Raw genomic sequence first — 12,332 nt, 5'->3', positions numbered from 1 at the left:
GCATATATTTACAACGCATGCCTTTACAACGTAGTTTTCACATCGCAACATCCTTTACATCGCATGTCATTACATCGCATTTTCAGAAACTACCTTTACAACACATTCCATTACATCACATTATACCTTTACAACGCATACCATTACAATGTATACCATTACATTGCATTTAAGGTAAGTGTTGCACAGTATAGGGGTAATAATTACTATTCTAACTCCAGTGAGTGCAACAGTAGGGTAAGTGTTGGATAGTGTAGGGGTAAAAATTACTATTCTAACTCCAGTGAGTGCAACAGTAGGGTAAGTGTTGGATAGTGTAGGGGTAAAAATTACTATTCTAACTCCAGTGAGTGCAACAGTAGGGTAAGTGTTGGATAGTGTAAGGGTACTATGCATTGTAATGGTATGCATTGTAATGACTTGCGATGTAATGCCTGCGTTGTAGTGACATGCATTGTAGTGACATGCGATAAAATGGCTGCGTTGTAATGACATGCAATGTAAAGGATGTTGTGATGTAATGACTGCTATGTAAAGGTAGTGCGATGTAAGGACTGCGTTGTAAAGCTTGTTTCCCTGGTGCAAGAGTGCCTGTGTTGGCGCTAGGCAGCACATTGTGTGCCAGAACTGGGAAAAGGCAGTAATGAGCTGTTTAATGTTAAACATGGCACATTCCTGCCTTTTCCCTATCTCGCATAGCAGCACGGCAATGTGTCACATCTTTATAAATATGACCATATATGTATAATATACTTACTTAAAGGGGCGTTCAGCCAGCTGTCTTTATCCATTGAGCTTTTAGCGTATCATTCACTATTTGCTTCTGCCCATTACAGACTACAGCATGGAGCAGGGGGTCAGTCAGCACACTGCAGCCACTGAATAACTTCACTTTGAGTTAGTGCATGTTGCTCTATAACAAGGAGCACATCCGCATACAATGTAGTTCTCTTCTGTACGAGTGTTTATATTTGCGCTTTATTACTTTGGTGTTGACTTTGTGTTGATGATGAGTCTGATGAAATAGCAGGAGGATTTCTACTAGCTCAACGTGTTGATCACAGGGCACATTCCTGATTTGTCAGTTCCTGTCTCCTGCTAATGGCACTGTAAATTCCTTTTAGGGTGACAAACCAAATTGTGTCCATTTAATTTTTTTGTAATGTAATTGTTAGAAATGGGGGTCTCTAGTTGGCAGACTTAGGTACCTTGGTCCAAATAGGGACCCTTGCTTCTAGTCAGGGTAAGGGGATATGCACTTTAGATAACCCCTGCTCACCCCCCTGGTAGCTTGGCACGAGCAGACAGGCTTATCCCAAAGGCAATGTGTAAAGTATTTGTACCAACACTCAAAGTAACAGTGATAACACCACAAATGGACACCACACCAGTTTATAAAAAAAAAAACTATCTTTATCTAAACTTAACAAACCTAAAACAACAAAAATACAACATACAAATATTAGGAAAAATGACTTTCAAAAGGTTTTAGCCACTGAGTCCAAAGAAGTACGGCTGCGTGATTTCTTGCATAGTACCTGTCGTTGCGACAAAATTCACCAAGCCAAACAGCCGCAGCGATGGGAATCATTGAAAAACAGAGATGCATTGATTCCTGTGACCTTCGTGGATGGGATGCGACAGCTCCCTGCTGGACACAGGGGAGAGGTGCATCGGGTCCGGTCTGTAGGGGGAAGCGATGAGTCAATTCTGAGATGACTCCAATCCGTGGTATATGCGTTGGGGAAAACTTGCTGCACAGGGACGATGTGTGGCAATCTGGGATGCATCAGCAAATCATGCGGCGCTGCGGTGATTTCTTCAACCGCGATCCCTCGATGCGAGATTTTTGCAGCTGCAACATGCGCTGTGTTGGTTTCAGCAGTGGCCTGGCAGTTCAGGGAATTTCTTCTCACACCACAGCGCTGCGTCGGAAAAACTGTCACAACAAGAGCAAGTGCTTTGCTTTCCAGCTCCCAGCAGCAGAAACAACCGCCAGAGGCCGAACACAGTCACAGGCACTTCTTGGCAGGTCACAACCCCCAGCAAGGAAGTTCAGGGGAGCTGGGAGTGATGTTCCTGAGACTTCAAAACAAGAGGCAAGCTCTACTCAAGCCTTTGGAAACTTTCCTCAAGCAGGGCACACAGCAAAGTCCTTCTCCTTTCTTTGGCAGAAACAGCAACTGCAGGCCAACTCCAGACACACAGCAAGGGCAGTACTTCTCCTCAGTTTCCCCAGCTCTTCTCCCTGGCAAGGGTTCCTCTTGATTCCAGAAGTAGTCTAAAGTTCAGGGGTTTTAGGTTTAATAATTATACCCCAAAATGTCTTTGTTTTCTTTGTGCAAAGGTCTCTGAGCCCAGTCCAAACCAATTCTGTCCTCTCTTTTGCAGCTGCTTGGCAGGAGGTGGATACAGCATTGTGTAAGGCAGACAGGCCCTATTCAGGTGCAAGGTAAATCTCCACCCACCACTGTACATGCAGACCAGGCCTATTCAGGTGCTAGCGGGGACTCATCCCCCTACTCTCTACTCTGAATGCAGCCCAGGTCTCTTCATCCCATCCCTGACTTACTCAGGAAAGGCAGAATGCACATCACCCCCCCTTAGTGGCTGTATGAGAGAATGCACCTCCCCAGCCCCTGTCACTCCAAAACCAGACATGCAATACTCAAACAGGCAGAGGCACACAGGAGGGTTAAACAAGAAAATGCCTACATTCTTAAAGTGCAATTTTCAAACACACAGTTTAAAAACCATATTTAGTAAAATATGTGCTATTAAATTCTGAGTTCAGAGAGCCTAAACTTCTTTGTATTTCTATCTTATCCAAAATGTTACAAAGTATTTCCCATTCTGTCCTATGGGGCAAGATAGCCTTTCAATAGTGAAGAACTAAACCAGCAGTATTTCACTATCAGGACATGTTACACACATCAGTACATGTCCTACTTTTCACATACACAGTACCCTGCCCAGGGGTGTTTATTAGGCCTACCATAGGGGTGTCCTATATGTAAGAAAAGGGAAGGTTAGGGCCTGGCAAGTGGGTGCACTTGCCAGGTCAACATGGCAGTTAGCAAACTGCGCACAGGCACTGCAGTGGCAGGCCTGAGACATCTTTTCAGGGCTACTCATGTGGGTGGCACAATCAGTGCTGCAGACCCAATAGTAGCATTTGATTTACTAGCCCTGGAATACTTAGTACACTTGGATAATCAATCATGTTCATAATTTACACAGAGAGCATATGCACATTAGTAATGATTAGCAGTGGTAAAGTGCCCTGAGTCCCCAAACCAACAACAACAGGTCAAGAAAAATTAGGAGGAAGAAGCAAAAAGTTTAGGGATAACCCTGCAAAAAGGGCCAAGTCCAACAGTAATGTAATGTAATGTGGATTTGAAGAACACTGCTTGTCACCTGTGAGGGTATCCAGGCACTTAATCAGTGAGTGTGGGTGTGTGGTGAAGTTGGACCTTTGTATAAGCATTCTTGATGGTCCCACAGGAAGACTAATTGAATAGCCGGGTAATCAGCTTTTTGCGGAATTCAAGAAGTGAATAGGAGGCATTGATGTGTTGGCAAGGTCATTCCAGGGTTTGGGCTCTTGGTAGGAAAATGATCGACCACACGTTCTGCTTCTGTGTATGCAGGGTATGCATGCAAGTGAGAGTGATGCTGAGCGAGATTGTTGAGTGGGTTGGTAGAAGGGAAGCCGGCGATTAATGAAGTTGTCATTTGTTTTTTTTAGTATGTGCTCAATGAAGAGCATTTTTAACTGCACTCTTGTATTTCATGCTGGTATGCATTTTAATTGAGGACTAGAGTTTTATTGGTAAACAAATTTAGTCTGTGTGTCCTGCTTGTATTACTTTATAGATTGTTTACAGTGCTCTTGTATGTCGTGCTGATATAGACACTTAACATTTATATTACTAATTGTAACACTGCTGTTTATTCCTATTTCCTGTATGTCTATATCTCTGTCTGCTCTGTGTATCTGTCTGTCTATCTATCTATCTATCTATCTATCTATCTATCTATCTATCTATCTATCTATCTATCTATCTATCTATCTATCTATCTATCTATCTATCTATCTATCTATCTATCTATCTATCTATCTATCTATCTATCTATCTATCTATCTATCTATCTATCTATCTATCTATCTATCTATCTATCTATCTATCTATCTATCTATCTATCTATCTTTGCAAACCTGTCTACATATCTATATAGGCAACTATCTCCATCTAAGCAATCTTGTCTATGTATGGAAATCAATCTGTCTGTCTGTCTGTCTTGTCTGTCTGTCTGTCTGTCTATCGCTGGATGGCTACCTCTCTATACAACCCTCTCTATCTGTCTTTATGTGTAATAAAGATGTATTAAAATATTAGAAAAAAGCCATAAGCAAAGAGGCTAGCCCAGAGGCCAATGGCAGACCAATTGGATTTTTTAGGTCTGGTGTTATCCAATACCTTTTGATGTTACTAAAATTATGTGTGTAACATACTTATAGTGAATTTCAGCCACACTTTATCTATTGGTATTTTTCTCTGCCATACACATTTTTCGTCCTCCAACTCCAGCATACATCTTGGCTTACTTCTCTGTGAGTTACGGCATGCTGCCTTTTTAACAGGAGTACATCCAAACACAAAGTAGCTTTCTTTGCTGCAAGGGACTACTACAGTAATTAGTAATGTGTGCTTTTTGCAGACCAAGAAATATTTTGACCTTCAAACTGTTTTTTTTAAGTGATGGGGGCTCTCCAGCTTATCAAACAATATAAAGTATTGCAAAATACACGCCATAAATAATTAAAAAATTGCTAAAGTAAAAAAGGCTGGCAGCCAGCAACAGACCTTTTGGCTTTGCCATGCCTTGTTTTTATTTAGACTCATTATGCCCTTTTCCGTTGGCCTCTAATACCAGTATGATATACTCACGTCCAGAGATGTTGCCATGTGTTCCATATCCTCTTTTATTTGCTACTATTAATACCAAGAGAATTTTCGGGACTTGACTTCACCAGAAATTTCAGTCTGCTGCTTTGGGCTTCACCACAAGGTGCAGCAACGTACCTGGGGGCATATTTCCAACGAGGCGATAAAAAATTATCGCCGCTTTAGCGTCCGTTTTCGGCCTAAAAGCGGTGATAATTTTATCGCTATATTAGCAAGGTCACGCTAATGCGTGAAACCTTGCTTTAGCGTGTGTATTTCTACCGCCCAGCTTTGCATCTCTAATGAGATGCAAAGTGGGCATTCCTGACCTGACATGATAGGAGAAATGTCGCTAAGCGGCATTTCTCCTATCATCAAGCCCCACGCTATGAAGCATAGCGTCAGGAGAAGTAGCGTTAACACCTGTTATCGCTACTTTCCTAACACCTGCTTCAGGACTGACTTAGCCATGACATCCTATGGAAGAAGGATATCATGGCTAAGTTTGTGAGTCCCTATCAACAAGCTAACGTGAGATTATCGCTGGGCTTCCAGCGATAATCTCACGTTGGCCAGTTAGCGTGAGGATTTTTATCGCTATTGAGATAAGCGTTGCTAATAGCACACTATCTCAGCGATAAAAATCCACGCTAGCCGGCGATAATTATCCTAGCGCTAAGTGCGCTCAGCGATAATTATCGCCAGTTGTTGTTGATATGCCCCCTGATGCGGAAAGAGCAAATTTTGGTGACAGTCACCAGAATCTGCCTTGGGCTCTGCCACTGCTACGCCTGTAACAATTTATCTTTGCTCAAAACAACTTTTATTATGTCTCTGAGATGTCTTTACAGCTTTTCATGGTCCTAGGCTTTTTATTTTTACTTTTCTACATTTTCATCATGTTAAAACCACATAACACTTTGTCAGAAGAGATAATAGATAAATACAGCTTCATGCTCTCAATCATCAAGCAGGTTTTTACTCCAATGATGAGCCACTGAGATGACTTACGGCAGAATGTGGCGGTCCGCCATGGTGCGATGGTAACACCGGCAGCTTGGCATGCCGCGGCATATGCCTGGAGGCTCTTACAAAGCATGTCTCCTCCTCCAACTAATTCCACAGCACACAAGTCGTATGTGCAGTGGTTGAAATAGTCAGTGGGGCTCACTGTGGTATGGCAGTTTTTGAAAGGTCCATTTTTGTTGGTGATCATGCCACAAGAATTCAGGCCCAAGTACGGTGCTATCTGGGGTGGGCCACAGATAGGACACGAGCCCCCACAGTCATCAGTGCACTTGGCTCCGACAATCGTTACTTTCCACGAGGCACCGAAATCATTCACATTTGTGGTAATCTGTTTATTTGGCAGCTGGAACTCATCTTTGTTATTTCCATTAAAGTTGCCACACAGGCCTCCCAGTTTCCCCTTGTAGGTGCTCGGGACACTGATCATCACATAATAGACTGTGTCGTAAAGTACGGTTAGACCAAAATCAGTCTGGAGAGTAATGTGTATCCCCTCCTGGTTGATCCATATTGTGCCATCATTAAGGGTTAGTGGTAAATTATTCATTTCTCCATCCACCTGTCAATAAAGAAAACAACAGTGATAAACAATTAGAAAACTGGACCTGATTTTTACTTTTGGCTCATCAGTGTACAGTCTGTGTGATGACAAGTGGAGTTCTTGACATCATGCACAACGCGGCTTCCGGCACTCATTTTTAAGCGTTGGTACTGGCAGGGTGAACTTTTGGCAGCTTACCCACTTCTGACCAGGGTACACTTAGGGTACATTGAGCCCCTCAGTGTTTTGAGGTGGCTCCACCAGACTTGGTGGCAAAACAGCAAATCAGTTTAGAGTGATTTGTCCACCTCTATGTATACTGAACTTGACTCAGAGAACTACTTACATCGTACTGAGTCATCAGGAAAAGGTATATATGGTTTCCCTAGGAATACAAGGCATAACTCTCTGCATGTAAGGGAGACTGCTAGGGAAGTATTAATAATGGGGTCCCGACTAAGGGATCATACCTTATGCTCACATATCCATGTAGAATGCCAGCCAGCATGAATCTACACTTGTGGCGTTTCCACTGCAACATTCCTGCACCAGAGTATTTCCTCCATGATATATTTATCCGCAATGGTAAAAATACGCTACCCGGGCAGAGATCATAAAATGAGTCAAACCTTCGGCCACTACCATTTCAGGGATTTGAAGTCTACAGGCTTAGAGTAAAATCCCCTGGTGCCCTCAGTAAACTCAAAATTAGTCAACGTGTCTAATATACGTGCCATTGTAGTTCCCGAACACCATGGTACAGTCTTTAGACCGCTCTTTGGCGATGAGGAGGTGGCATGAAATAAACTGAGAGGTCACTTACATCTGACAGGTATGCTTTAGACTCGAGGATCTAGCTCCTCGTGGGCAAGCTTGACGTTGTGAGTTTATAGTATGTCCTGAAGGGGTAGTGACAACAAACAAAACTCAAGGCAATCTTACTGGAAAGTAACTTTTTCTTCTGTTTATAACAACACGATCCTCTCGCTGTCTTATTGTTATAACATGAGGTTTTTGCAGTTGGAATACCGAAGCATTGTGCTCATTAATACAACCATTAACACCAGGCCTGATGGCTTATTCTATTGTTGGAATTGTACCCTGCTTGAAGTCAGGTGAAACCACTCCAAGGACACCAGATCCAACACCCCCCTTCAAAATTTCTATTCATAGTCGTCATCTTTTACATGAATCACCTCCTAAAGGTCTGGGTTAACCAATGTAAATGAGGCTGGCATTCAGTCTATCTTTTGTTCATAGGGGACGCGCACTAGTGGTTTGGACTGAACTTTCACTTTTAGGGTAGTGTTCAGGCTGATGTGTATGTGATTGGTCCATGTCTTTAACATCACAAGCGAACTAAAACATGGAAAGGTACCTTAAAAGCTTATTTTGATGCGGTTTTAAACTCACCTTGACTTTCCACTGTATCCCTCTTTCGATGATGATAGTATACCCATATACAGACACGGCCACCATCCTGGTAACTGCCACATTGCCCTTACCAAAACTTTCATTTTCGGCTACAACTGAAAATGCCTGCAGTCTTGAGCCATCATCAGTTACTTTGGTGAGTGTGTATGTGCAGGTGCCTTGGAAGTCAAAGGACAGGCCATCATATGAAATGTAGTGAGGATCTCCGGATGCAACGCATTTTCCAAAGCTGATTGGCTGACATCCCTGGATGCCGTTCACCACCTTGCACTGTTCATTGGCATCACAGAGTACACTAATGCAGGTCACAACTCCATTGTCAACACACGTGCAGCGCTCCTTGCATGAACTGCTTGGATAGAACTCTTGCCCCCTCTTGTAGTACTGTTCATTATACACACACCCACATTGTGCGATTGGCACACATTTGTCTCCACTCAAGATAAAGCCATTGTTACAAAAGCATCCTTCTGTGCACGGTGCATCGCAGCCTACTGGAGCGGAAAGACCAAAGCAGGTGACAGGGCATCCATTGCCACATAGCTCATAGTGCATATTCACGGGGCAAGAAGGAGCTGAGAGAAAATAAAAACATGGTGTAAGATAAGAAAATACAATCAGCACATTGAGAAAAGATAACGCCATGTAAAAACATCACTGAAAAGTAAGATTATGAAGTGAGATGTTTTTTAGAAAGTTATTACATGTTTTAAGTATATTAAGAAAATGAAGTATTCATACATATATGTGTAAGTAAAAATACATTATGCACAATGAAAAAAGATAATCTTAAATTGTGAGTGCATGGACAAAAAGTAAAAACGTTGAAGTATATTGAGAAAATTATTTTATATTTAGTAATTGCACTGAAAAAATGATGCTCCAAGTACACCGATATAATTAAATTGCGTAAATTGATTGAAAGAATTATGAGCATAAGTTTAGAAAACAATGACATGGTGTAAGTATGTTGTGAAAAAGTAATAGTATTCTGTGGATACATTTAGAACAAGTAATACGATGTAAACACTCAGAGAAAATATTAAGATATTGTAATTACATAGAAATATTGCGACTGTGTTGTAAGTACATGGAGACAGTATGACAGCATGTTGTAAGTTCACAGAGAAAAAGTGATATATTGTATATTACAAACTTTCATTTGCATATTCGGCGTGGGTCCCGATTGGGAGTGAGGTGTTGAATTCCAATATCTGTGATAATTCCTCTTACTGAACCTTTCTGAATTCTGATCAGTTCCGTTGGTAAAAAATGCCTCGTATAATTCCCCATTTTCCAAGAGAAAGCTCAAATTAACAGGTTTTTAAGCATTCCATTAATACTTCACACCTTAATATTACTATGTACTGACTGTAGTAAATGGTGCATCCCCATCCACTCTACTCAGAATTGGGGATTTAATGTCTGTCTTAATGTCTATCCTCCCTACTCTGTGCAAAACTGTTATTTAATGTTTTTCTCTGGTCCTTTACCTTGCATTTTTCTGGGGGGAAAACATCTTTTACCCCGCAGTCATAACAACCCCCTGCCTTTACAATGCAGTCACTACCCAACTGCAATGTTACCACATGTTACTTTACCATGCAAATTGTTAAAACGACTTGCTGTAGGGGGTGCGTTGTTGGACTGGTGTTTGATTTTTAAGTCCAACACCTTACCTACTGTTACATAGCCTGGAGTGGAATAGTAATGTATACTATTCCACAGTCCAGCGCCCCCTAAAGCAAGTCACTGTAATGACTTGCGTGTTAAAGTAACACGAGGTAACGCTGCAGTCGGGGTAGTGCCTGCGTCATGAAGGCATGCAGGGTAAATGCATGCGGGGTTTGGCCATACAACACTTTCTAGTTTTCTTTTCCTGATCAATTTCCTTTTCAGCCTACTGTTCTCCTTAGTTTTGCCCATTCCAATTAAGAAAATGTTTTCAATTTGGTTACAGCCATTTGTACTCTTTCCAATCATTCCAAACATTTCAGAGGAGTGACCATGACATCACACATCTGTTGTGAATCTCCTGAACGATCACCAACATATTTCACTGCCTTATACTATTGGAAGACGTATGTATTAATGACTTGCATTGAAAATGTTTTTGGAGTTTTACGGCTGCCAATCAATAGTGAACCTGCCATTTTTACTGTTAATATAATATAATGTCGGAATGTTCTACAATGAGGCTGTGGTATCCAGAGAGATGATCTCCTTATACATTAAATGCATCGCAAATTGGGCCTTATGCTAAATTAGGTTGTGTCCACAATGCCCTCCATCTTGTGTTAACATCATGAATATCACATGTTAAGTGTTGTTGCTCTTCTTGGTCCAAACAAGGAACGGCACTAATAAACTGAGAAATGTTCCCAGACACCATTTTTCGCTCTGTACCTAACGAACAACATTTTGGGCTATCGTCATATAATGTATCAATTGGATTGCTAAACTAGCTGTGAGAACACCTACAAACTCTGTTAGTAGTACTACCATGAGAGAATCTTCAAATGTATTCTGTAATAAAAATGCTTCTTATTGCTTGTTCCCTATTGATGTCTTTGTCCAAAAGTCCTATAAAAGGACGTGTAGATTTCTATGTGGAGGAGGCCCCTTTTCGCCTCCCCTTAGAGGCAAATCGCTGCTGGGTTTCACTCAGAATGGCACTAAGTTCTTCATACTTATGATTTGTTTGCATTGCTACTAAAGATACCCATGTCATACTCTATGTCATTTGCCTGTTAATTCTTTATATAAGACATTGAAACAACAACCCTTGTCTGCCATTCTTAAAAAAATACTTTTAACCTGACACTGACCCAAATTGACTGAACAAGTTGTTCACATGCTTCATGAATTGGATTTTAAGGTTGTGTGTTCCGTGCTGACAGTGTGTACCCTAAAACTTCCTTTAGTCTGTTGGATTCGCTCCTTCTGATTGTCTCACAGTCAGACTGGTTTCTTCAGAGTGGATAAGTCCATAGGCCACTGAGCTCTCTAAATGAGAGAAAGTTCCTGGTTGCTAGCAACCATTACCAAAGGTGCTCAGTCTGCAACACAAAGCAGCGGTCCCTTCTGCTTCTTTGACCTACATTTTGAGGTGGCTGAGCAGCCTAATGCCAATGAAAGAGAGGGTGTGTGTGGTAAGTCTAGAAACAGTGTAAAAAGGCAAGCCAAGTAAAAATAATGTATAAATGTTCAGCACAGAGTTGTGTGTACATAGGACTTTTAGGTGTAATCCATGAATCATACGTACATGTACAGTAAAACAGGATTGAATCAGATGGAAAAGGCACACATCATAACACTGCACACCCTTAAATTGCAAATGCAATGTTATATGGTATAATAAGCCGGTGATGCTTCTATGAGAAAGTAATCACTAAAGAGGCCATTGGCCACAAAGTAGATGTTGAATGTAATGCAGTTCTAAAAGTATGACCGCTCTAGACATTTTTCACATTGTTTTGAAGATCATGTTGTTCGTAAAAGCAGAGCAATTCAAACACTGTGAATACAGTATAAGACCGTTCACAAAAAGCTACTGTTCACAAAGCTCCATGAATGCAGAAAGCAAATGAAATTGGAGGATCCTAGGGTGATATATTAATACTGACAACTCTGTACCTGTTTTATAGCACATGGGATTCTGCAACCCCTGTATAAATGCATGTCTCTAATTTGTTTATAATCAGCGACTTGTGACGCACTTAGTCACTGAAAATAAAAAAGAGACATCTGAACTCGATTATTATAAGTTATTATAGTCAAGTTCTGATGTCACAGTGCCTGATGCCAGAGCCAGCAGCCCAGGTAAAAGGCAGTTCAGGTCACGGAGCAGCGGTTCAAAGCAAAACAAATATTTCTGCATGTTTCTATACAGTATGAGCAACTGCATTCTTTTAAAACTGACGGTATTGAAATGTTTCTAGTATCTTTTTGCAACAAATAACTAACAGGTGTTTGATGTGTTCAATTTTGCACTAGATATTCCAATTTTAGTTTGAAAACATGCTCTCTCTCTTTAATATGAAAGATTTATGCACAAAGGCTTTAAGTGGTTTCTGGAAAAAGTGATGGTGTGACCATGTACTACATGGGATAAAATAATCCCTTATGTACATGATAAGGATATTACATGATACCTTGGACTTCCATAACCTTATAAAGTAACTCTGCCTTCGGCTTGTTCCTCTATGTGGTTGTTGGACCTCTCAGCCTTAGGGAGGTCTCCCCCTACCTTTTTGCCCTTTTGCCTCACACTTTAACTGCACATTTTTGTTAGACTTAGGACTCTGGGTACTTTACCACTGCTGATCATGGCTAAGGTGCGGGTGCTCTCTCCTAAAAACATTGTGACATTAGCA

General features: G+C 41.3%; 1 protein-coding gene across 1 annotated transcript in view; it reads right to left on the bottom strand.

Moving 5' to 3' along the window:
* LOC146809142 (IgGFc-binding protein-like) overlaps window positions 1-12,332 on the bottom strand; it is a 301,036-nt gene that overhangs the window by 78,521 nt on the left and 210,183 nt on the right. The window contains exons 15-16 of the mRNA XM_085614831.1: window positions 7,936-8,531; window positions 5,964-6,540 (exon numbers count right to left, since the gene is read on the bottom strand). Coding sequence (XP_085470957.1) covers window positions 5,964-6,540; window positions 7,936-8,531 — 1,173 coding nt within the window. The remainder of the gene's footprint in view (window positions 1-5,963; window positions 6,541-7,935; window positions 8,532-12,332) is intronic.

The sequence above is a fragment of the Triturus cristatus genome, chromosome 7 (genome assembly GCF_964204655.1).
Source record: "Triturus cristatus chromosome 7, aTriCri1.1, whole genome shotgun sequence".
Lineage (NCBI taxonomy): Eukaryota > Metazoa > Chordata > Amphibia > Caudata > Salamandridae > Triturus > Triturus cristatus.
This window is presented reverse-complemented; position numbering and strand designations above follow the sequence as displayed.